This window comes from Ochotona curzoniae, unplaced genomic scaffold (genome assembly GCF_017591425.1).
Source record: "Ochotona curzoniae isolate NIBS_2020 unplaced genomic scaffold, NIBS_Ocur_1.0 contig_21, whole genome shotgun sequence".
Classification (NCBI taxonomy): Eukaryota; Metazoa; Chordata; class Mammalia; order Lagomorpha; family Ochotonidae; genus Ochotona; species Ochotona curzoniae.
Genome location: NW_024465322.1, coordinates 5237152 through 5257356, shown reverse-complemented (window position 1 = coordinate 5257356; position 20205 = coordinate 5237152). Strand labels below are relative to the sequence as shown.

Genomic DNA, 20205 nt, shown 5'->3' with positions numbered 1-20205 from the left:
ACGTGATGATAAGGTTGCGTTTCTCAGGAGGGACCTGGTGGTTAATACAGCAATATGGAACATTGTACTTGGCTTGCTTTCCTGGTGTTGACTGACAGATGTGTGGAGCTCTCAGGGCACTGGCTAAGGGGGTTCCAAGGAATGCGAAAACAGTGGAGAGGCATGTGGCAAGGTGGCCAGGTCTTGGACAGGAAGGGAAAGTGGCTCATGCTCAGCTGCATCTCCCACGGTGCCGGAGAGCTTCCCCTCGAAGCCTGGGGATCCGTTTAGCTGTTTAAACAGAGAGGACAGGTTGGAAGGGGCGGGAGGATGCTGATGGCTGGGATCCCCACCTGATTGTGGGGGCAGTGTTGTCGTCAGGGAGAAAGGTGGTCTCCCCGTGAAACCAGCATGATGGGGGGTTTTGGGAAGAGGAGGTCAGAGAAAAGCCATCTCTGATCCTTACCGTTTCTTTTTAAAAAAGATTTATTTTTATTGGAACATTAGATTTACAGAGAGAAGGAGAGATAAAGAGATCTGCCATCTGCTGGTTCATTCCCCAAGTGGCTACAATGGCCAGAGCTGAGCTGATCCGAAGCCAGGAGCCAGCAGCTTCTTCCAGGTCTCCCGTGTGGGTGCAGGGGCCCAAAGCCTTGAGCCATGTTCTTTCCCAGGCCATTAGCAGAGAGCTGGATCCAAAGTGGAGCAGCTGGGACTAGAACTGGTGCCCCATATGGGATGCTGATGCCACAGGTGGAGGATTAGCCTGTTGTGCTACTGTAGCAGCCCCTGCTGGGGCGTTTTTAGGTGCTCACTTCATGCTCTCGGCTCGTGCTCTGTGTGCTAGGCTGAAGGTGAGGATGAGCAGTGGGGTGACGGGCCAGGGCCTGCCTCCTCTGGGGTCTGTGGCTCACCCTCCTCACTCTGCGGCAGTCTGCGGCTAAGGCCCAACTCCTGCCGGCCCCTGGCGCACTTCCTCCTAGCTGTGCCCCTCCTCCCCCAGGGTCAAGCTCCATGCTGAGCTCGCAGGAAACCTGCTTCCTGCAGCTGGGACTTCCCCGTGGTGGGGCTGCTGGGCCTGGCTGGCCCCAGCAGCAGGGACATGGAGGCCTCTGCGCCGTCTGTGTCTGCAGCCTGTGGCAGCTGCCCTCTAGGTCAGGTGCACAGCCCCTCCCATTCCTCCCGTATCACTCAGAGGTGGTGCCGGTGGCAGGTCATGCTGGGCCACAGAGCCCTCTGCTGGGTCAAGGATTGGCCACGGCTGCCAGAGTCAGGAGGGGAGAAGCTGGGGTGTGTGTGGGAGTCCTCTCTGGGACACACACACACACAGCTTATGCTGAGACACTGCATTCCTCCCGGCCCTGGCTTCCTGTTTCTGGATTCATTCCTGTTCCAGAGTCACCGCAGAGATCGCTTGGAATCCCGCTCCACATTCTCCAGATGGGCACGGGCCCTTGACCTCCACACCCTCCCTCTGGCTGGCAAGAGAGGGCAGACCTGGGGTGGTACTAGCACGGCTGTGCCTAGGGGGTGAGACGCTCACTCCCCACCCCACCCCCCAACCTTGGACTGGTGCAAGGCATTTCCTGCCTGGCTTCGGGTGGGGGGAGGGGAGAGGTCCTAGCTGGGCAGTAGGGTGGGAAACAAGTTGCAGCTCAGGCCCTTGGCGCTCAGCCTGCCCCCCCAAGGGGAAAGGGGCTTACAGTTTCCCCTTCCGGTCCTTAGAAAGTTGTAAGTTTTAAAATGGCTTTGGACGCCGGGGAGGGGTGTGTTCGCTCTGGGGGTTCCCTGAGGCTGCAGGGTGGGGGAGGTGGAGCGTCAGCTTTCCCTTAGGAACAGTCTCTCCCCGCCCCTCCTGCTCCCCCTCCCCAAAGCCCTAGCCCCTTCCCCCACCCGAGGCCCGGGTGCAAGTCTGCACGTCCGCAGCTTCCCTCTGGCTGCAGGGCATCTGGGTCCGTATCCCAGGAGGAGCCAGCTGGAGGCCCCCAGCCCATCTTACAGCCATCAGGTTGCTTTACCTGCTTGGGAAACCAGGAGGTGGTGCCAGTGACATCCCAGGGGCTTCTCGAAGGCCCCTCCCCGCACGCTCCTCCCTGGGGTACCCCCGGCTAGGAGCAGGCCAAAGGGTTCCGATTGAGCCCGGAACAAGGAGTGCGCCCTGCACTAGTCGTTACAAGCTTCCCGGAGGCAGTGACCCATCCCCTTCCTTTCCCCAGCAGCACCGCAGGGAGCCGGGTTCGGCACTCTCTTCCCACCGCCGGCACGTGGGGCTCCATTTCCTCCGTGGCCCCTGAGAGTTTGCTGCAGGAAGAGCCCGGGGGAGGGGGCGGCTGGGCGGGGTGACCGGGCCCGGACGGGTACTAGTTGTCGATATTTGGCGAGGGGAGAGGCTGCCCAGCTCGCCTCCTCCGCCTGGCTGTCGGGACCACCCCGCCCTTGCGCGAGCACCTGCGCGCCCCTCCCTCGGCCCGCCCTCCCTTCCCCCGCTGGGAGTGTCCGGGGGCCGCGCCCGCTGCGGGCGCTCTGCGAGGGACGTGGCTGGGTTCGGCGGGCGACTGAGCGCCCGGAGGCCGGGAGCCGAAGCCATGCGGGCCCGGCGGCGGCGCGTCTTCGCCGTGGAACCGCTGGACGGCCGGGGTGAGTGGCCCACCCACCACGGGCAAGGCGCCTCTTCATCCTCCCCCACTCACCTCCCCGTTCAGAGGGGCTGAGTGGACTGGGGCTGGGGGCTCCTTGCACGGAGGAGTTGCTCCGGATTTGAGGGCGTGGAACCAGCCGCCCCTGGCAGCCCGAGTCCTTCGGGGACCGCTGCCGGACTTAGAGCCTTCCTGGTTGGCTGGAGCTGGCTCGTCTGCATCCCCTGCCCCGTCCCAGCCCGCAGTTTCTCTGAGCCCCGCGCGGTATGCGTATTGGCGCCTAGCCCCTGCGTGATCCATAAGGATTTGTGCGCTGTCCCACCAGGGCGCAGGTATCCCTGGAGGCACTGGCGCGGCAGTGACTGGCCGTTGACCCAAGTCTTGGCTAGTTCTTTAAGGGAAGCCCACCTGGTGACAGCTATTGTTATGGTCAGCATCCTCTTCCTGGAGGGTGCCCTCCACCTCCTTCTTGCATCTAAGCCCTCTGGGACTGCTGGAGGACACGTTGGATCCCAGCCTTTCCTTGTTCCCCACTTCTGTTCCTAATTTGGGGACACTAATGGGTGGTGGAGGGTGCACGGCAGCGCCAACCCTAGGACCTTGATGGTTACCTCGCAGCCTCAAGTGGGATCCCCATTGCTGTCAAGGTTTGGGGGGGGAATCCTCTCCCCGAGCAACCAGGGGGCTGGCTGCCCAGGAGGCTCTGCCCCACGGGGAGTGCTGCCTGCAGCCCTGGCCCAGCCCAACACTGACTGTGCTTGCAGATCGAGCCAACGAGGCCCTGGCACGTGGTTGTGTGGTACCTGGCATCACCAGCACCTACAGGCGAATCCCCGAGGCTACTCTTGCCCCCTTCTCGGACTCCCAGAAGGGACACGGTGATATGAGAGCGTACAGGAGGCAGGTGCCTGTTCTCAAGGTGGCCTCGCGGGACTCCGGAGTGGAGATGGCCGTAGGGGATGGCTCGCTGGCCACCTTAGCCGGTCTGTCTCAGGACTCGCTGCGCTGGGAGCCCATGGGGAGCCCCGAGCCCCCTGGCCGGCTCAGCCGGTTCCTGGCCAGCCACAAGCTGGAGCAGGTGCTGGAGCGCTCCCATCACTTCCCGCCACCGTCGCCTGCGCCTGCCAGCTCGTGGGAAAGTCAGCCTGGTGTGTTGCAGCCAGCCGGCAGGCCTGAGAGTGAAGTGGGCCTCTGTCCAGCAGAAGGGTGCCTGGAGGCAGAAACCCACCTAGAGGCGGGAGCGGAAGAAGCAAGGGTGGTGAGTGCCTTAATTTTGTGTGGGGACTGCCACCCCCCTCATTCTCCCCAGAGTTGTCTGGGGCGTGGTGGCCCTCAGCCCTAATTGATGGCTTGGGTCATAGCTGCTTGCCTCATGTCACTCCTAGCTTGTGTGTAACGTTCCCGCAGAGGAGGTGGGCTGGTCTGGCACCTTCCTGCAGGGCACCCTGCCCAGCTGACGGGTGTGTGTCCCTATTTGGCCTGCCACTCTGCCCTGAGCACACAGCCCCGGCTTGCCTGCCTTGGATGGGCGGCTGATAGAGTCTGCCTGGCTGTGTCCCACAGGCGGGGGACTTGGGGCCTGGAACCTGGGCCTGCCTCCCAGGGCAGGGTCTCCGCTACCTGGAACACCTGTGCCTGGTGCTGGAGCAGATGGCAAGGCTGCAGCAGCTTTACCTGCAGCTGTGGACCCAACGGCTGCCTGGGGTGAGTGGATCCCTGGTGGCCAGGAGACCAAGGAGGCTGGCACAGGTGGTGGAACAGACCCCTCCATCCCAGCCACTGAGCAGCCCCATCCCTGATGGCCCCGCCCCTTTTACACACAGGATTCGCTGGAGGAGGAGTCGGCTCTGGGGGCTCTGCCTTCACCCTCAGCCTCACCAGACCTGGGCAGCGGGGTGCGGGGGCGATGGGAGCTGCTAAGCCACGCACAGGAGGCAGGTGAGGGCCATTTGGATCTCTCCCTGTGTCCTTGCCACCTCTCACAGGAGGCTTCCCCCAGCCAGCCACAGCTTGATTCGGTGAGGGGAGGTGGCACTTGGTGTTCTTGGCCCTGGTAACCCGATTCTCTTTCAGAAGGGGCAGAGGTTACTTTGTCTCCCAAGCTGGGGGAGCCAGGAGCCCACCCTCCCAGGTTGTCAGAGCCCCCCCTGGAGCCAACTCCTGACTTCTCAGCCTCCCAAGAATGCAAGGTAGTTGGTGGCTCCTTGGGTCAGGGTGGTGGGGGTGGGGGAAGGATGGGGACTCGGCTTGGGGGGGGGGATGGCGCAGAAAGCTCGCGAGAATGACAGCATTCCGCTTTGCAGCACTGACTTGTCCTGGTAGCTTGGCTGGGGGTTTGTGCGTGTGGGCTGGCTCCACGGTGATTCTCTGCCCTCTGCTTAGCGAGATGTCTCCCACTGGGACAAGGTCAAGGTCTTGCTCAACCGGATCCGCTGGAGGACTCCTCGGCACACCGAGCGGCCTGCCCCACCTGGAGGTTCAAGCTCCAGGTGAGGGCTCCAGGAGGCTGAGCCACGTGTGAGTCTTGGTCCCTGTGAAATCTGAGTGGGAGTGGTTGTAAAGTGGCAGTGGCTGGGTGGGAGTGGAGTGGGAGTGGCTGGGTGGGAGTGGAGTGGTGTCGCTGGGTGGGAGTGGGGTCCTGGAAGAAGCAGGAAGTGAGTCAGGTGCCCCAGGGGCAGGCAGCTGGGCCGGCTGGGGGCTGCAGGACATTTGGGACAGTTGACTGGTGAGTGTTGGATATGGGAACTGCCTCTGTCCCTCCCAGCTAGCTCTTATGGGCGGGACAGGGGGAGGTACCTGCAGTGCTGGGGTGTGGGTGTGTGTGTGTGTGTGTGTGTGTGTGTGTGTTACCAGCAGTGCGATGTTTGTGTGTGTATGTGTTGCCAGCACTACTGGTGTCTGGTGTGTGTGTGTGTGTGTGTTGTTACCAGCATTGCTGGGGTGTGTGTTGGGTTATGGGGGATCTAACACTGATTAGCACTCATTTAATATCCCCACGCTCCCCTTTTGTTCTCCCTTCTAGCCTAACATTTCTGTTCCCCTCCAACAGGATGGAGCCCAGGGCCTCCCCAGAAAGGCCTCGGTGTCACAACCATCGGAGAACCTTTATGCCATCGGTAACCGTTAAGAAGCAACGAGCCAAAAATGTTTCTGTATGCTGAGCCCACCTGGTACACTGGTGATCCTGGGTGGCGGGGAGGAACGGGGGAGGCCCTGGGCCCCTGGCTGCCGCGTTGTCTGCAACGCCAACAGAAGCTGCAGCCACGCTCGGAGACTGGTGCAGTGGCCAGCTCCAGGACTTCCCCCCTCGGGCCTGGGCCAGCAGCTCCTGGGGATGCCGCTGTAAGCCAACTTATGTGCCAGGTGTCTGGGCCCTGGTGTGGCAGCTGGAGCCAGTCATTTCTCCTGGAATCTGTATGCATCTCATGTGCTGGGCCTTCTGAGCTGTGGGAAGCTGTCCCTGCAGTGGTCCTGGCACTGTACTGGGGGCCCTGTTCCCCCTCTTTCTGGCTGCGTTATGGAGCAGGACACCTGGAACTGGGGAGACTCGGGGACCTCCCAGGGGTATCAGAGTTGATTTCTCAGTCGCTCTGGGCCGTGCTGACTTTGACACATTGGAGACGCCCACGCCTGCTTCCAGCCTCCCTCTTGCGGTGACGCCAGCCCTACCTACCTCAGTCTTGTCATGAGGATCAAGTGAGATTAAACAGTCTCAGTCGGCCTTGTGGATGTTTAATCAAGAGGAAAGGGAGGGTGTGGGGGGAGATGGATAACGGGGAGCTTGGAGGACGGGGGATAGAGTGGCGCGATTGGAACTAAAATGGCCAGTCCCCGGGCCAGATTCTGGGTCAGTTGTCCTCACCAGGCCGCTTAGGTTCCCATTTGAGAATGAGGCGCTTGTCCCATGTGGTGGTAGCTGGGGGACGGCAGGGATTGGGGTGGGGGCGCGTCAGGGGCTTGAATCGGACCGGCAGGGACTGGTAGAAGTGTGTGCTCATCAGGCCTGCGTTCGCCGGGCAGCGGCGGGTCCTCCGGAGGCTGCCCGATTGCGGCCAGGGCGAGGCGGTGCACCGAGCTGCCAGTGTTGGGCTCCTGCTGTCTTCGGACCAGGAACCGATGCTCCAGCGCTTTGCTTTTCCAAGGGGGAACGCTTAAGCCAGGACACCACCGAGACGCCGCTTCCCGACGCGCAGGCGGATCCCAGAAAGCGCACTTCCGTCCCGCCGTTGCCGCGGGATGGCGTGGGGCGGCGGGGGGGAGGGACCATATCCGGAAGGCTGGCAGCTTCCGACCAGTGGTCGCGCTTCCGGAGAGGCGTTTCCGGTGGCGGCGGCAAGCAGCGGCTGCCGTGGTGGTTCCGGGTGTCTTTGTCCCCCCGGTGTGGCGGCCCTGGCCCGCAGGTGGGTGGCGGCGGCCGCCCCCTGGGACGCGAGGCCCGCTCCTGGGCCGGGGTGCGGGAGGCGCAGCTGCACGGGGGCGTGGGGGAGCCGGGGTGCGGGAGGCCGAGCCCCGGGCGGGCTGCACATCCCGTCTCCTTGGCAACGGGCTCGGCCCCGGGGGCGGCGGCGGCGGAGGAAGAGGAGCGGGAGGGCTGGGGGCGAGGCTCCTCGGCGGCCCGGGGTCCCCGGCGTGGCGGGGAGGACAGACCGGAGCAGCCGGGGAGGCCGGGGGGGGGACAACGACGGACCGGGAAGACAGGGGCTCCCGCAGCCGGGCCTCGCGGGCCCCGGGCCGGGCCGCCTCCGCTTCTCTTTCTGTCTCTTGTTTTTTTAATATTTGCTGCCCTGCCCGGGCCCCCGCGTGCAGCGTTCTGGATGTTCGTGAATGAATGGATGCCTCCCCGAGCGGGTGGGGTGGCTCGCCGGCCGCGGAGGGCAGGTGCCTGCGTGCGGTGGGTGGCGGGTGAAGCCCCGGGCCGGGCACATCTCGGCCGCGGCCGCCCGCCGCCCGACGCCCCGCGGCCGTGAGGGCAGCCGGGACGTGTCATTTCTGACTTCATTTCCTGCTGCTGCCTGGTCCCTGGCCGTCCGGCGTTTCCTCCATTCATTCTCCACCCCGCCACCTCTCCTGACCTGAAGGTGTCTTGTTCTCCGTCGTAGCGTTTTAATCCGTTTCTTCTCTTCTCTGATTCAAGGATCTCTCTTTTCCGCCATCCCTCCTCCCCTCCAAAAGCAAACACCTCTGAGATCAGAGAACGGCAGCCTTCCCCATGTCCCAGTTTAAGCGCCAGCGGATCAACCCGCTCCCAGGGGGCCGCAGCTTCTCAGGTGATTGACCCCTGGCACCCGGCCCTCTGTGCTCTTAGGGATAAGTTCCCTGGGAAGTGTGGCTGCTGGGCTGTGCCCCGCTGGGGGAGGGGACCACGGCGGTGGCCTGCGAAGCCCCGAGGAGGAGGTGGTGGTGTGCCCCCTGCCTGCACCCCTGGGCTTTGCGGGGTGAGTTCAGTTCCTTTGTCATCCCTGTCCCCGAATAGGTGCAGCCTCCACCTCCCTTCTGGGCCCTCCTCCTGGCCTGCTCACCCCTCCTGTGGCCACAGACTTGTCCCAGAATGCCAGGCACCTGCAGGTAGGTGGGGCATCTCTCCTTGTGAGCCCTCACCAACTGCCTCCGCCACACAGAGGCGTCTGGTGGTCTTGCTGACCGACCTGCCCTGCGGGTGGGCATGCTGTGGGTCGCTCACCTGTCAGCCGGGGGAGTCTGTAGGGTGCCTTTAGCGGAAGGAGGAGGAAGAGGCAGTCGGAGGAGAGAAGCTGGGGCACCCACAGTCAGCTTGCTCTGATCTCCTGCAGAGTGGGTTTCGTGCCCTGGGATCCTGACGCGGATGTGCTGAGCGGCGCTGGGCCTGCGGTGGGCGTGTTGGGGTCGCTCCCTGTCCCTCGCCTTCTCTTACAGGGCGGGGAGAAGCAGCGGGTCTTCACTGGCATTGTCACCAGCTTGCACGACTACTTCGGAGTGGTGGATGAAGAGGTCTTCTTCCAGCTCAGGTAGGCCTGAAGCTGCCGCCCTGTCTACTTAGTGGCTTCCCTTGGGTCGTGCCGCTGGGGGGCTTTGTGTGCACCGTGGGATGGGCTTCACGGGGGAGGCTGGGCTCACCACTGGGGCTTGTGTGTTGGCAGTGTGGTAAAGGGCCGCCTGCCCCAGCTGGGGGAGAAGGTGCTGGTGAAGGCCGCGTACAGCCCGGGCCAGGCCGTGCCCTGGAACGCCGTCAAAGTGCAGACACTCTCCAACCAGGTAGGTGGGTGCCTTGGCAAGGCGGGGGTAGGCCCCTGGGCCCTGACAGCCACCTGCCCAGGGCCTGGGAAAGCCGTCCATGGGCTCCTCTGAGCTTCCTGGCTCCTGTCCTGCAGCCCCTCCTCAAGTCCCCAGCGCCTCCTCTTCTGCACGTGGCAGCTCTGGGCCAGAAGCAAGGGATCCTGGGAGCTCAGCCCCAGCTGATCTTCCAGCCTCACCGGATTCCCCCCCTCTTCCCTCAGAAGCGTGAGTCCCGGCGGTCGGGAGGTGGGGGGTTGGTGGGCTCAGAGCTCTGCTCGCTGCCTCGGTGCGCTCCGGGGAAGGGCAGGGGAAGCTGGGCAGGTTCTGGGCGCTTCTAGTCAGCAGCCTTTTGCCTCCCACAGCTCTGAGTCTGTTCCAGACATCGCACACCCTCCACCTGAGCCACCTGAACAGGTTCCCTGCCAGGGGCCCTCATGGACGGCTGGATCCCGGCCGAAGGTAAGAGGAGGGGGAGGCAGGTGCCTCGGTTCTCTGTGTTGGTGCTGCCTCTGGGTCCTAGGGAGACACACGGACTCAAAGGCTGGGGTTTCGTGTGCTGGTTCAACCGGCAGGCATCTGAGACACTTCATGTTTTAGAATGCTGTGTCGTCGAGGTTCTTTCTTAAATACGTGTTCTCTTGTTTTTAGTTCCTTAAGATTAAGATGCCAAGAATCAAAACCATCTAGGAAACGCTGCCACGTGTGCAGTGGCTGGTGTACGGCGTGCTCTTGGTGTGGAGCCGTGGCGTGTGTCACCTCTGCCTGGGTCTCCCACGCGGGTGCAGGGTCCCAAGGCTTTGGGCCACAAGCAGGGAGCTGGGTGGGAAGTGGAGCAGCTGGGACATGAACTGGTGCCCATATGGGATCCCGGCGCTTGCAAGATGAAGATTTAGCCAGTTAAGCCATTGTGCCAGGCCCTTGACTTTTTTAAGGTAAATGTTTTTAAAGTGAGCTTTCTGAGGATTGAAATACCGATTATAGCTGGATGATTTTGACAAATGGAAAATCCTGTGTGGCCCTCACCCCTGTTGAGATTTAGAGCTTCTGGAAAGTTCCCTCGTGTTGTAGTGCTCTTCCGAGGTGTGGAAGGCTCTGAGAAGGAAGTTCGTATCCTGCAGGCCCCTGTGGGCTGTTGGGGGTGAGGCTAACGGTGCGCACCCCTCGGTGTGGTCAGAGCAGGGGCTGACGGGCAGTGTAGCCCGGTGTCGAGCTCACCTCTGCTGGGCCAGTGCCTCTCCCTTCCAGGGGAAGCTCTGGCAGGGACTCAGCAGTGTGTCTTCACAGCCCTGCCTCTCGGCCTGAGCCTTCTCAGTGGCATGCTTCACCCTCCAGCTTTGCTAAGTGCCCTCAGGGCATGGAAATTGGGTGGCATGGAAATTGATGCCCACTGTGGACGCTGTGACAGGTTCCAGTTCAGATCTTCATAGCTCAGCTGCCCTGCCAAGCCCCCGTAGGGCTTGTGTGTCGCAGCTCCTGGAAGAAGGAAGTGTTAGCATGGGGACACGGTACTGTCGGTCAGCAGAGCAAGAGGAGGGGAGTGGCAGCTGGGTCCTGCTGGGGGGAAGCATGACATTATGAAAGGAAGATTTGGCCATATCGGCAAGCTTACCTTGGGTTTGAATCCTAGGCTCTGGCTCCCAGGGAGGTGGGCCTGCGTTGGAGTGCACCTGCTGAGCTTTCCAGGGTGCTTGGTGTCTGCTGCTGGGGCTCCTGAAGTGTAGGGACCGGGGCTGCCTTTGGTGGGCTTCGTACCATTCCCGCTAAGGGAAAGACTGGCTGGTGAAGCCACAGTGTTGGGCGGAACATCCACTTTGCACAGCAGCCCACTGTGCTGGCAGGTGCCAGGATGGCTGCGGGACAGGCAGCTCCCGTGTTAGGACGAGGGAGGCCCTGGTGTCCGCAGGTGAGATCAGCAGGCCGGGCTGGCGGCGCTCCTGCGTGGGGAGTGTTCCCTGGGGCCTGCCCACTCACTCAGGTATAAGGGACGGCCGAGTGGCCCAGCTAGGCCACGGGAAAGGTGCGCAGCAGAATCTGGCAGGGATCGGTGAGCTCAGCCGCCTAGGCACGAAAACCAGGTGTTGGTTTTCTAATGTGACTGAGCTCTGAGATGTTCTCACTTACTCAGCTGGCGGCGTGAATGAGCTAAAGGTCTTTTTGGTATTTCATGTAATCAGACTATTAGGTGATTTACTAAATATGTAAGGTAGCAGATACTGGTCTATAAAATTGGAGTGGGATCAGCTAGTGGATAGTGAAGCAGCTCGGGAATAAGTCCAGGAAGGGAAGTCACTGCCTTGTCTGTTTCTAGTGTAACTGCGGCCATCTCTGCAGTGTTGGCGCTCCGTCGTCTTGGTCTGTTTTTAAGCACCCTTTCCATGTTCTTTGCATACTCATGATTGTTTTAATGGCTACATGATTTTACTAAAAAAATGGGTGTTGCTGGATATGTGTATCTTTTTTTTTTTTTAATATTTTTATTGGAAAGGCAGATTTATAGGGAGAAGGAGGGACAGATCTTTCATCTACTGGTTGCAATGGCAGGAACTGAGCTGACTGAAAGCCAGGAACTTCTGGGTCTCCCACGCGGATGCAGGGTCCCAAAGCTTTGGGCCGTCCTCGACTGCTTTCCCGGGCCACAGGCAGGGAGCTGGATGGGAAGCGGGGCTGCCAGGATTAGAACCAGCGCCCATATGGGATCCTGAAATGTACAATGCAAGGGCTTTGGCCATCAGGCCCAGGAACAACTACTTCTAATGAAACTTGGACCCCCTAGCATGTTACCATAAGTGTGCCTTTTGTTAAAAAAACAAAAGATACCTTTTTTCCTCATTTGCAAGATTTTGTTAGTTATACATGATTAGCAAAGTTCAGAAAAATTAAAACTTACTCATAAGCATATTAGTCTGATGGATCCACAATTATTTTGTTTTTAAGTGTTTAATTTGCACAGCGGAGGCCTGCTGTCTGTGGTGTTGTACACTGTGTTTGCTTAAGATTTTTTTTTTTTTTTAATTGGGAAGTCATCTGTTACAGAGAAGGAGAGACAAAGAGCTTCCGTTCATTGGCTCACTCCCCGAGTGGCTGCGACGGCTGGAGCTGAGCTGATCTGGAGCCAGGGGCGCCGTGTCTCGCTTGTGGGTTCAGGGTCCCAGGGCTTTAGGGCATTCCTCTGTAGCTTTGTTGTGCCACACGCAGGAGCTGGATGGGACGTGGAGCAGACAGGATATGGGATCCCAGCACATGCAAGGCCAGGACTTTAGCTACTTGGCTACTGTGCTGGGCCCTTGAAAGGCATATTTTACAGAGAGGAGGACAGACAGAGGAAAATCTTTTCTCTTCTGGCCCACTGCTCAGATGGCCACATGGCCAGAGTTGAGCTTATCTGAAGCTCATGTGGGTGACAGGGGCCCAAGGACCTGAGCCATTCTGTTTCCTTCCCAGGTCACAAGCAGAGCTGGGTGGGAAGTGGGGCAGCCAGGACATGAAGCAGCGCCCATAGGAGGGGCTTTACAGGGTGGATTAGCCCGCTGTGACATTGGCCCTGTGCTTTTATTCTGGGCCCGAGTGTTTTTGTGTTACCGTAAGAGTTAAGATACCTGTGACCCGTCCTGTCCTGGGCCCGCTGGCGCGTTCAGGGTAAGGGGTCTGGATCAAGCCCACAAATAACCATGTGTTCTTTCTTTTTCCCTTCTGCCACCGGATCCACGTACAGCGATGACTATGACTCCAAGAAACGCAAGCAGCGGGCTGGTGGAGAGCCCTGGGGTGCTAAGAAACCGCGGCATGACCTGCCTCCCTACCGCGTCCATGTCACTCCCTACACTGTGGACAGGTGAGTGCACGCCGGGGAGGGCTGCGACCGGCCTGCACTAACTTCCTGTGTCAGTCCATGCCCCTGTGCACCGAGTGCTAAAGCCTTTCAAATGGGGGGGACAGGTCAAGGCCAGCGGAAGCCTGTTGGGTATTTGTATTTATACACACACAGGCACAGAATTTGGTATTTTAGTCACTGTATGTTCGTTTGTGCCCTTTAACATTTATTAGCTCAAGTTCATTTTGTCACCAGCATGTGCTCAGTGTTGCTGCTCCTGCCTGTGTATGGGTCTGTTCCTGGAAACGGGCTGGCTGGATGCAGGCCTGTCACATCACTGCGGGGGCCTTTGCCGCGCTTCCCGAGGGGCTGTGTCAGTGGACTCGGCACCGGGCACGCGGCCCTGTGGCCAGCAGCTGCCAGCACTCTGCCCTCCGCCTTGCTCACCTTTGTCTAACTGGTGCAGACCCGGTGGAGTGCCTTTCCATGGGCGTGGAAGGCTTCCGTTGCTGTTCCTCCTGCTGTTTGGTGATGTCGGCCCTCCTGGTTTCTGCTCAGTCTTTCTTTCTGTTGCCAACTTGTGAGTCGTCTTAAACGGGGACAGTGACTCGTTCTGTGCAGACATTGCCCGCCCCTTTTTCAGTTTGACTTTCCCCTTCCGGAGGTTGCAAATCAAGTGGTCAGGACTGGCTCATCTCTCGAGGTGCCGTAGAAAGTTCTGAGACTGAAAAATGATTTGCCTGTTTCTTAGGCAGATTCCTTTTTTTCCTCCATGATTTCATCTCACTCAATCTGGAATTCCTTTCTGTCCTCTGCAGCCCCATCTGTGACTTTCTAGAACTCCAGCGCCGCTACCGCAGCCTCTTGGTCCCATCAGACTTCCTGTGCGTGCATCTGAGCTGGCTGGCGGCCTTCCCCCTGAGCCAGCCCTTCTCCCTCCACCACCCGAGCCGCATCCAGGTCTCTTCGGAGAAGGAGGCAGCCTCAGCCGTCGGTGCCGAGCCCAGCCCTGCTGAAGGCACCCCTGCTTACAGCTCCAAGGTACACAGACCGGGCTCCTGCCCTCTGCTCCGGAACTGGAAGCTGAAGGTGGCTCTGAGCGTCTCCTCCCTGCCTCCACCCAGGTACTGCTGCTCTCGTGCCCGGGAATTGAGGAATTGTATCGTTGCTGTGTGCAGTTCGTGGATGACATGGCTGAGCCGAGAGAGACACCAGAACATCCTCTGAAGCAGATTAAGGTAAGAGCTCGAGTCAGATTAGGTCTGGCACTTGCGAAGTTCACTCCAGCTCAGCTCAGGGTCATGAGCCTGCAGAAGCAGAGCTGCAAGGACCCTTGTCTTACTCAGGACATTTCCACTCAGGGTGGTCTGTCCTTGACAGTGAGGGGATCGCCATTCGTGTTGGTGTAGAGGCCCTGGCATGGCCCTCCTGTTGCCTTCATTCCTGGCTGGGGGTAGTCTGTCTCACGGGGAGACCCAGGGAATTGGGTGTTTCTTATCCCTCCTCTGTTTTTGCAGTTCTTGCTGGGCAGGAAGGAAGAAGAGGCAGTGCTCATTGGGGGCGAGTGGTCTCCTTCCCTGGATGGTCTCGACCCCCAGGCCGACCCTCAGGTGCTGGTGCGCACAGCCATCCGCTGTGCCCAAGCCCAGACTGGCATCGACTTGAGCACCTGCACAAAGTGGTGAGTGGCCCACCCTGGGCCTGGTCAGGATTAGCTTGCTGGGAGGGCAGATCGTGTCCAGAAAGCCGAGCCTGCGCTGCACTCTGCCCCTTGGCACTCCTGTCTCCCTTGCTCCCTGCAGCTGCTGTAGGTGCATGCCCGGTTCTGAGTGTGACTGGGGCCCCAGCTGGTGCGCTTCTCACGGCCTCTCCTCCAGTAGCTGCCTGCTAACCCTGTTCCCCCCCACTGCCTCTTGAGGACTTGGTTGGTGGCTTTCCTGGGTGCGCTTTCTGAGCTTGTCAGTTTGCTCGTTAGAAGCCGCAGTGCTTGCCTGGGAGGGTGGCATCTGCGTATACTAGAGCCTGTAAGGACTCAGTACGGCCCTTCCTGGTTGCTGTGAGCAGGTGGCGTTTTGCCGAGTTCCAGTACCTGCAGCCGGGCCCGCCTCGGCGGCTGCACACGGTGGTAGTGTACCTGCCAGATGTCTGGACTGTCATGCCTACTTTGGAAGAATGGGAGGCCCAGTGCCAGCAGAAAGCCACAGAGGCAGCTTCCCCACCCCAGGAGGTGCCACAGGTAAGACTGTGCCTCGGGAAGACGCAGGGGAAGTGGGTACCCTGAGTCTTTGCCCCCGAGAGTCAGCCTTGGCTGATGTTCTAGGAAGCAGAGCCTGCAGAACAGGCCTGTGATGCGTCGGAGCAGACAACAGAGTCTTCGAAACAGAATGCAGACCCTCCTGAGGCTACCACCCAGCAGGAAGCGGACACGGACCTCCCAGAAGCCCCTCCGCCGCCTCTAGAACCCGCTGTCATTGCACGTCCTGGCTGTGTCAACCTGTCCCTCCATGGGATGGTGGAGGATCGGAGGCCCAAGGAAAGGCTGTCTTTTGAGGCAGGTGTCTGGATGTTGAGTCTGTGGAGCGGCGTGTGGGGGCTGGGAGCCTTGGCACATTCACTGCCCACCTCCCCACAGGTGCTGGTGCTGGCTGAGCTGTTTCTAGAGATGCTGCAGAGGGATTTCGGCTACAGGATTTACAAGATGCTGCTGAGCCTTCCTGAAAAGGCTGTGTCCCCGCCAGAACCCGAGAAGGAAGAGGCAGCCAAGGAAGAAGTGGTCAAAGAGGAGGAAGCTGTGAAAGAGGCCGTGGTGAAAGAGCCGAAGGAGGAGGAGGCACAGAGCGAGGGCGCAGCTGCCGCGGCAGATGCATCGCTGGTGAGTACCTGCTGGGCGCCAGGCACCCCGGGTCACGGTGCTTGCCTGTGCCAGGCCTTGTTGGCAGCCCTGGCATGTCCTGTTGCATTCCCTGCTCCTGGGACACCGTGGTGGTGGCCCCCTGCTCGTGCCTCTGACCACGCAGTTGGAAGAGCAAAAGCACAGATTTCTCTGCAGCTAAGGTGCCTGCAAGACTAGATGTATGCGGATTACTTGAGGGTTAACAAGAAACCTAAGCTTTTTTTTTTAATTTTTACTAAAACAAAAGTTGGGTTGCCTCAGTGCTGGGGCACACACCAGGACCTGGAAAGTGCCCTGAGATGTGTAAGTCCCATGTGTACAGGGAGAGATGTCTGGCACGGCTGGTGCTCCGCTGTGGCCATTTTCCTTTTAGCCCCTGGGGGTCCATTCCTCTGCCCCTTCCCTCTGCTTCCATAGAAGGAAGACGGGCTGCTGCCCAAAGCGCCCTCTACAGGCGGAGAGGAGGAGGAGAAGCCGCGGGCTGAGGCGACCGAGGAGCTGTGCGAGATGGCCCTGGACCCCGACCTGCTGCTGCTAAGGGATGACGGCGAGGAGGAGTTCGGTAAGGCCACGGCTGGGAGGGTTCTGAACGGAAGCAGGTCTGGGTCCAGGCCGCCCCTGCTCAGCTCAGGCTTTCGTAGCAGGAGCAAAGTTGGAAGATTCAGAAGTGCGCTCGGTTGCCTCCAACCAGTCAGAGATGGAGTTCTCTTCGCTTCAGGACATGGTGAGGCCTCTGGCCCAGAGCTCGGGGAGGGAGGGCCTCCAGGACCTCTGTCAGCGACCAGCCCAGAGGTGGTTCAGGGCTCACAGGGAGGGTACCTAAGCATCAGGATAAGTGGAGGGAGGGCTCTGGGCTGCTCGCAGCTGGCTGCTCTGTGCCGTGGCCTGGGACAGCCGTCTCTGGCCTGCTGGCTGCGGCGTTAGCCAAGCCTTTGCTCGTACCTGTTTGTGATGTGCTTTTCGGTTGTTCTGTTGCCTTGGTGTGACAGGTGAGCCATCGGGTACCTTCTCAAACGTGCAGGCCCACGTGGCAGGGAAAGGGCTGCGTCCGAGTGATTGGGCCACTGAGAGGTGAGAGCTGATTCCGCCCATCCGCTTCCTTCGCAGCCCAAGGAGCTGGACCCCTCTGCTGTGCTCCCCCTGGACTGCCTGCTTGCCTTTGTGTTCTTCGATGCCAACTGCTGTGGCTATTTGCACCGGCGAGACTTGGAGAGGATCCTGCTCACCCTGGGCATCCGACTGAGTGCAGAGCAGGTAGCTTTTCTCAGGGCTGGGATGGCTTGCCCTCACGCTCACGCGGCACGTGTTTCATCTGCTGCTTCACTGCCCACACGGGCGGGGCGGGGCTAGGCCAGTGCGAGCGCTCAACTCCCTCTGGGTCTCCCGTGTGGCCTCCGGCCCAAGCACTTGGACCATCATTTGCAACAGCAGGAAGCTGGGGTGGAAGTGGGACTTGATCCCCGGGGTTCGGGGTCCCCACCTTCTGACCAGCAGGTGTGTGGCTGTGTTTGCTGCAGGCCAAGCGGCTGGTCAGCAGGGTGGTGACCCAGAACATCTGCCAGTACCGGAGCCTTCAGTACAGCCGCCAGGAGGGCGTGGACAGCGGGCTTCCTGAGGAGGTGCTCCTGGGTACGTTGCGGCCCGCATCCTTCAGCGGGCGGGGAGGCTGTGGCTTCCTCCTGAGGGCCTCACGCTTGTGCGCGTCCCTACCCAGGAAACCTGGACCTGCTGCCTGCTCCTGCGAACAGCACAAAGCCCGGCACAGCCCCCGTGGAACACAAAGGCCTGGTGCCCCACAACGGCAGCCTCATCAACGTGGGCAGCCTGCTGCAGCGTGCGGAGCAGCAGGACAGCGGCCGGCTCTACCTGGAAAACAAGATCCACACGCTAGAACTAAAGCTGGGTGAGTGGCCCCCAGCCACGGCGCCTGGCATGGGACGGGGACTCCGTGGGCTGTGGCCCAACTGAGCTGTGCTTCCTCCCCCACAGAGGAGAGCCACAATCGTTTCTTGGCCACGGAGGGAACAAACAAGACCCTGGCAGCCGAGATCCAGGAGCTGAGAGCCCGGCTGGCCGAGACCGAGGAGACGGCTCAGACAGCCGAGCGGCATAAGGGCCAGCTCCAGCGGCTGCTCCAGGAGTTCCGCAGGCGCCTGACGCCCCTGCAGCTGGAGGTGCAGCGAATGGTGGAGAAGGTAAGGGGCGATGGCCTGTCTGAGCCCCCTTTGCTCCCCACCAGGTGACGGCAGTCCCCGGCCAGGCCTCACCCTGCTGTGCCTGTGTCTCACAGGCGGACGGCTGGGCCGAGAGGGAGGAGCCGGCGCCCAGCAACTGAGCCTGCGGGCCTGGGCGGTCAGCGGTGGAGCCGGCTGGTGTTAGAGCCTTTGGTACCGGAAAGCGGCGCAGCAGGACCTGGGAGCCTTAGGAGTGGCTGACCCTGCGCTCAGCCTCTGTGAGGGAAGGCAAGCCATCAGTGTGGGGCCTGGGCGACACGGAACAGATGTGTGAGGAACCCCAGTTCCCATGACAACTCAACATCTTGTACCCCTACAATGTCATTTTGCCCTCAACCTTGGAATCCTCCTGGGGCCCTTGTAGTTGTGCTGACTTTCTCCTGTCCTCTTCCGGTCCAGACTCAGGGGAGGAGGAACAGGCCTTGGAGTCTGTGACAAGGTCTGGAGCTGCCGGTAAGCTGGAACGCCAGATGTGGAGCCGGCCCGGGCCGGCTGAGGAGCCCCTGCCGTGGCGGTTCCAGGTGCAGGCTCCTGGGAAGGGGCTCCCGTGGAGGTCAGGGAGGGAGCCTGTGTGTGCTCCGGGCGCGGGGCTGCGAGTGCGGTGCTGCGGCCCCGTGCCCCTCCCCGCAGAAGAAACCAGCACCTCTTCCCCGGCTCCTGTGTTCAGAATGTGGTATTGGCTCTGGCCCTATCTATCCCTGTCCCTGTCCTCTCACCTCTTTCCATAATCCGTGGTTTCGGTTTGACTTTGTACATAAAGTTGTTTTTTTTTTTCCCTGCCTTTTTTTTTTTTTTAAATAAACCAAAGTCAAAAACAAGCTAAGTATGTCTGCCGTAGCTGTCCCCTCCTCTAAGTTTGCCCTGGGCCCGCCACTGCCTCGGCAGAGGGCAGCAGGCCGCCGGGAAGTGCCCTGGCTGCTCCCCTTCCTCGCTGAAATTTTTAATCACAGTACTATGATTTCTTTACTTGAAACTTTACTTGAAAAAAATAGAATTCCAAATATTGCAGGTGTGACACAAACCTACTACTGTTCCTTGCCCCTTTGAGGCCTGGGGACTAAGGAGACAGCAAAGATTTGGCATGCAGCCTTGCCCTGAAGCAGCCCCTTGGGCTGAGAGCTCTCCCAGGATGTGCCATGCCATGTGTCTTGTGGAGGTAGGTGTCCTGGCCAGCATGCGCAGGGCTGAGATGTCACCTGCATCCTCCCAAGGGCTGGGACTGGCCCCTAGGCTTGGGCCCTGGACGGTTCTGCTAATGACCCCAGCGTTTCCCTCCGCAGCTTACCTGCACCCTGACTGGGGATGGGGAGACAGCCGCTGCCTGCGGCTCGAGGCAACGGATGCCTCTTGGCTCACAGGGCTGGCGAGGTAGAAGAGGCGCTGCCAGGTATGGCACTTCTCACAGCTGTCTGGCAGGGAGGGCATGAGCCTGTGCCCAGAAAGGGCCGAGAGCAGAAGGTGCGGACGTGTCCCTGGAGTCTCCCGAGGGCAGGGACTCAGTCATCGGCCACGATGGAGAGGGCTCGCAGCTCGCTCAGTCTGGCTTCATTCTCCCGCTCCCGCTGCTCATCTGAGTGGCCAGGCTGGTCCAGCTGTCGGGTCAGGTCTCCGAAGATCTTATGCATTTCCGAGTAGTACACCACCTGTGTGGGAGGTGAGGAGTGGGCGGTGAGGAGGGTTTGTGCAGTGTGGGAGTGGGAGGCTCAGAAGGGATCTGACTCGCCCGTGGACCCAGAGCACTTTACAGGGGAAGGGAGCCCCCGGGCCAGGCTTTCCTCCAGGACGCCATCAGGCACCCAGAGCAGTGGGGTGGGAACAGACTCAGCAGCAACTCCCTAGGGGGCCGAGGGCTGGGTGGAAAGCTTCTAAGGGCTCTAAGCATGGGAGAGGGACGCCCCCTCCAGGCAGACACACAAGAGCCCCGTGCTGGGCAGACCAGGTGAGAGTGCCAAGGTGCTCTAAGGTGCCCCTGGAGGGCTGTGGGCCCGGGACCCACAAGTGTGCAGGCCACTGTGTGACGAATCATCAGGAATGCTTCCTTGGCGGTGACTACAGCAGTGGCAGCTGGGGGAGGAGGAGGAGGCTGGTGTGCAAGAGCAGTAGGCGAGCCTGAGGCCCTGCTGTGTGCTGCTCCCGGGGCAGCAGGGCCGGGCCTGAACCTCCACCTCGGTGCCTAAGCAGGGGCAGATCCAGGGTGTAGCTGCTGGAAGGAAGCTGCACCCCCAGAGACGAGGCAGGGAGATTCCAAGGCAGTAGCAGCTGTCACAAATGCCAGCTCCAGCACCAATCCCACTCAGGGTTTGTGACTCCCAGGCCAGCCCAGGAGAGTGGGTGGGAGGTAGGCTCTTCCAGGGTACCAACTGGCAAGGAAGGATGATGCCCACTGGAGGGCGCCAGACA

General features: G+C 60.6%; 3 protein-coding genes and 1 long non-coding RNA gene across 7 annotated transcripts in view; 2 read left to right on the top strand and 2 right to left on the bottom strand.

The window, feature by feature from the left end:
- The first annotated feature begins 1280 nt into the window (after positions 1–1280).
- Positions 1281–6336, top strand: CUNH8orf58 (chromosome unknown C8orf58 homolog). The gene is made up of 7 exons (XM_040971254.1): positions 1281–2616; positions 3380–3873; positions 4179–4319; positions 4439–4553; positions 4689–4804; positions 4998–5104; positions 5665–6336. Exons 1-7 carry the CDS (start codon positions 2565–2567, stop codon positions 5774–5776), a joined length of 1137 nt encoding a protein of 378 aa, XP_040827188.1. The 5' UTR covers positions 1281–2564; the 3' UTR covers positions 5777–6336.
- Positions 6337–6917: 581 nt separating this feature from the next.
- Positions 6918–18738, top strand: CCAR2 (cell cycle and apoptosis regulator 2). Of its 4 annotated transcripts, none has more exons than XM_040971253.1 (21): positions 6920–7015; positions 7750–7882; positions 8089–8180; positions 8508–8599; positions 8732–8846; positions 8963–9092; positions 9230–9326; positions 12580–12699; positions 13497–13719; positions 13803–13916; positions 14196–14359; positions 14743–14914; positions 14999–15229; positions 15311–15550; positions 15989–16133; positions 16216–16295; positions 16679–16825; positions 17089–17200; positions 17286–17474; positions 17561–17766; positions 17862–18732. In XM_040971253.1, exons 2-21 carry the CDS (start codon positions 7825–7827, stop codon positions 17904–17906), a joined length of 2772 nt encoding a protein of 923 aa, XP_040827187.1. In that variant the 5' UTR covers positions 6920–7015; positions 7750–7824; the 3' UTR covers positions 17907–18732. The 4 variants fall into 4 exon arrangements, with proteins under 4 accessions (XP_040827184.1, XP_040827183.1, XP_040827187.1 ...); XM_040971251.1 differs by having other exon boundaries at positions 6921–7015; positions 16213–16295; positions 17862–18730; XM_040971250.1 differs by having other exon boundaries at positions 6918–7015; positions 14999–15550; positions 17862–18738.
- LOC121150393 lies at positions 16253–16760 on the bottom strand. Its single transcript, XR_005882963.1, has 2 exons — positions 16514–16760; positions 16253–16390 (listed from the first exon to the last, which is right to left on the bottom strand). It is a non-coding gene; the product is annotated as an uncharacterized LOC121150393 (long non-coding RNA).
- The window catches only part of BIN3 (bridging integrator 3), a 39129-nt gene continuing 37624 nt past the window's right edge, over positions 18701–20205 (bottom strand). Inside the window, exon 9 of the mRNA XM_040971255.1 lies at positions 18701–19448. Within this exon, the coding sequence (XP_040827189.1) occupies positions 19302–19448 (147 nt within the window). The 3' untranslated portion in view covers positions 18701–19301. The remainder of the gene's footprint in view (positions 19449–20205) is intronic.

Coding starts and splice junctions, on each gene's coding strand:
- CUNH8orf58 (XM_040971254.1), top strand. CDS start 2,565: ATGCGGGCCCGGCGGCGGCGCGTCTTCGCCGTGGAACCGCTGGACGGC. Junction 2,617..3,379: donor GGAACCGCTGGACGGCCGGG/GTGAGTGGCCCA, acceptor CTGTGCTTGCAG/ATCGAGCCAACGAGGCCCTG. Junction 3,874..4,178: donor GAGCGGAAGAAGCAAGGGTG/GTGAGTGCCTTA, acceptor TGTGTCCCACAG/GCGGGGGACTTGGGGCCTGG.
- CCAR2 (XM_040971249.1), top strand. CDS start 7,825: ATGTCCCAGTTTAAGCGCCAGCGGATCAACCCGCTCCCAGGGGGCCGC. Junction 8,847..8,962: donor TGCAGACACTCTCCAACCAG/GTAGGTGGGTGC, acceptor CCTGTCCTGCAG/CCCCTCCTCAAGTCCCCAGC. Junction 17,201..17,285: donor TCCTGAGGAGGTGCTCCTGG/GTACGTTGCGGC, acceptor GTCCCTACCCAG/GAAACCTGGACCTGCTGCCT.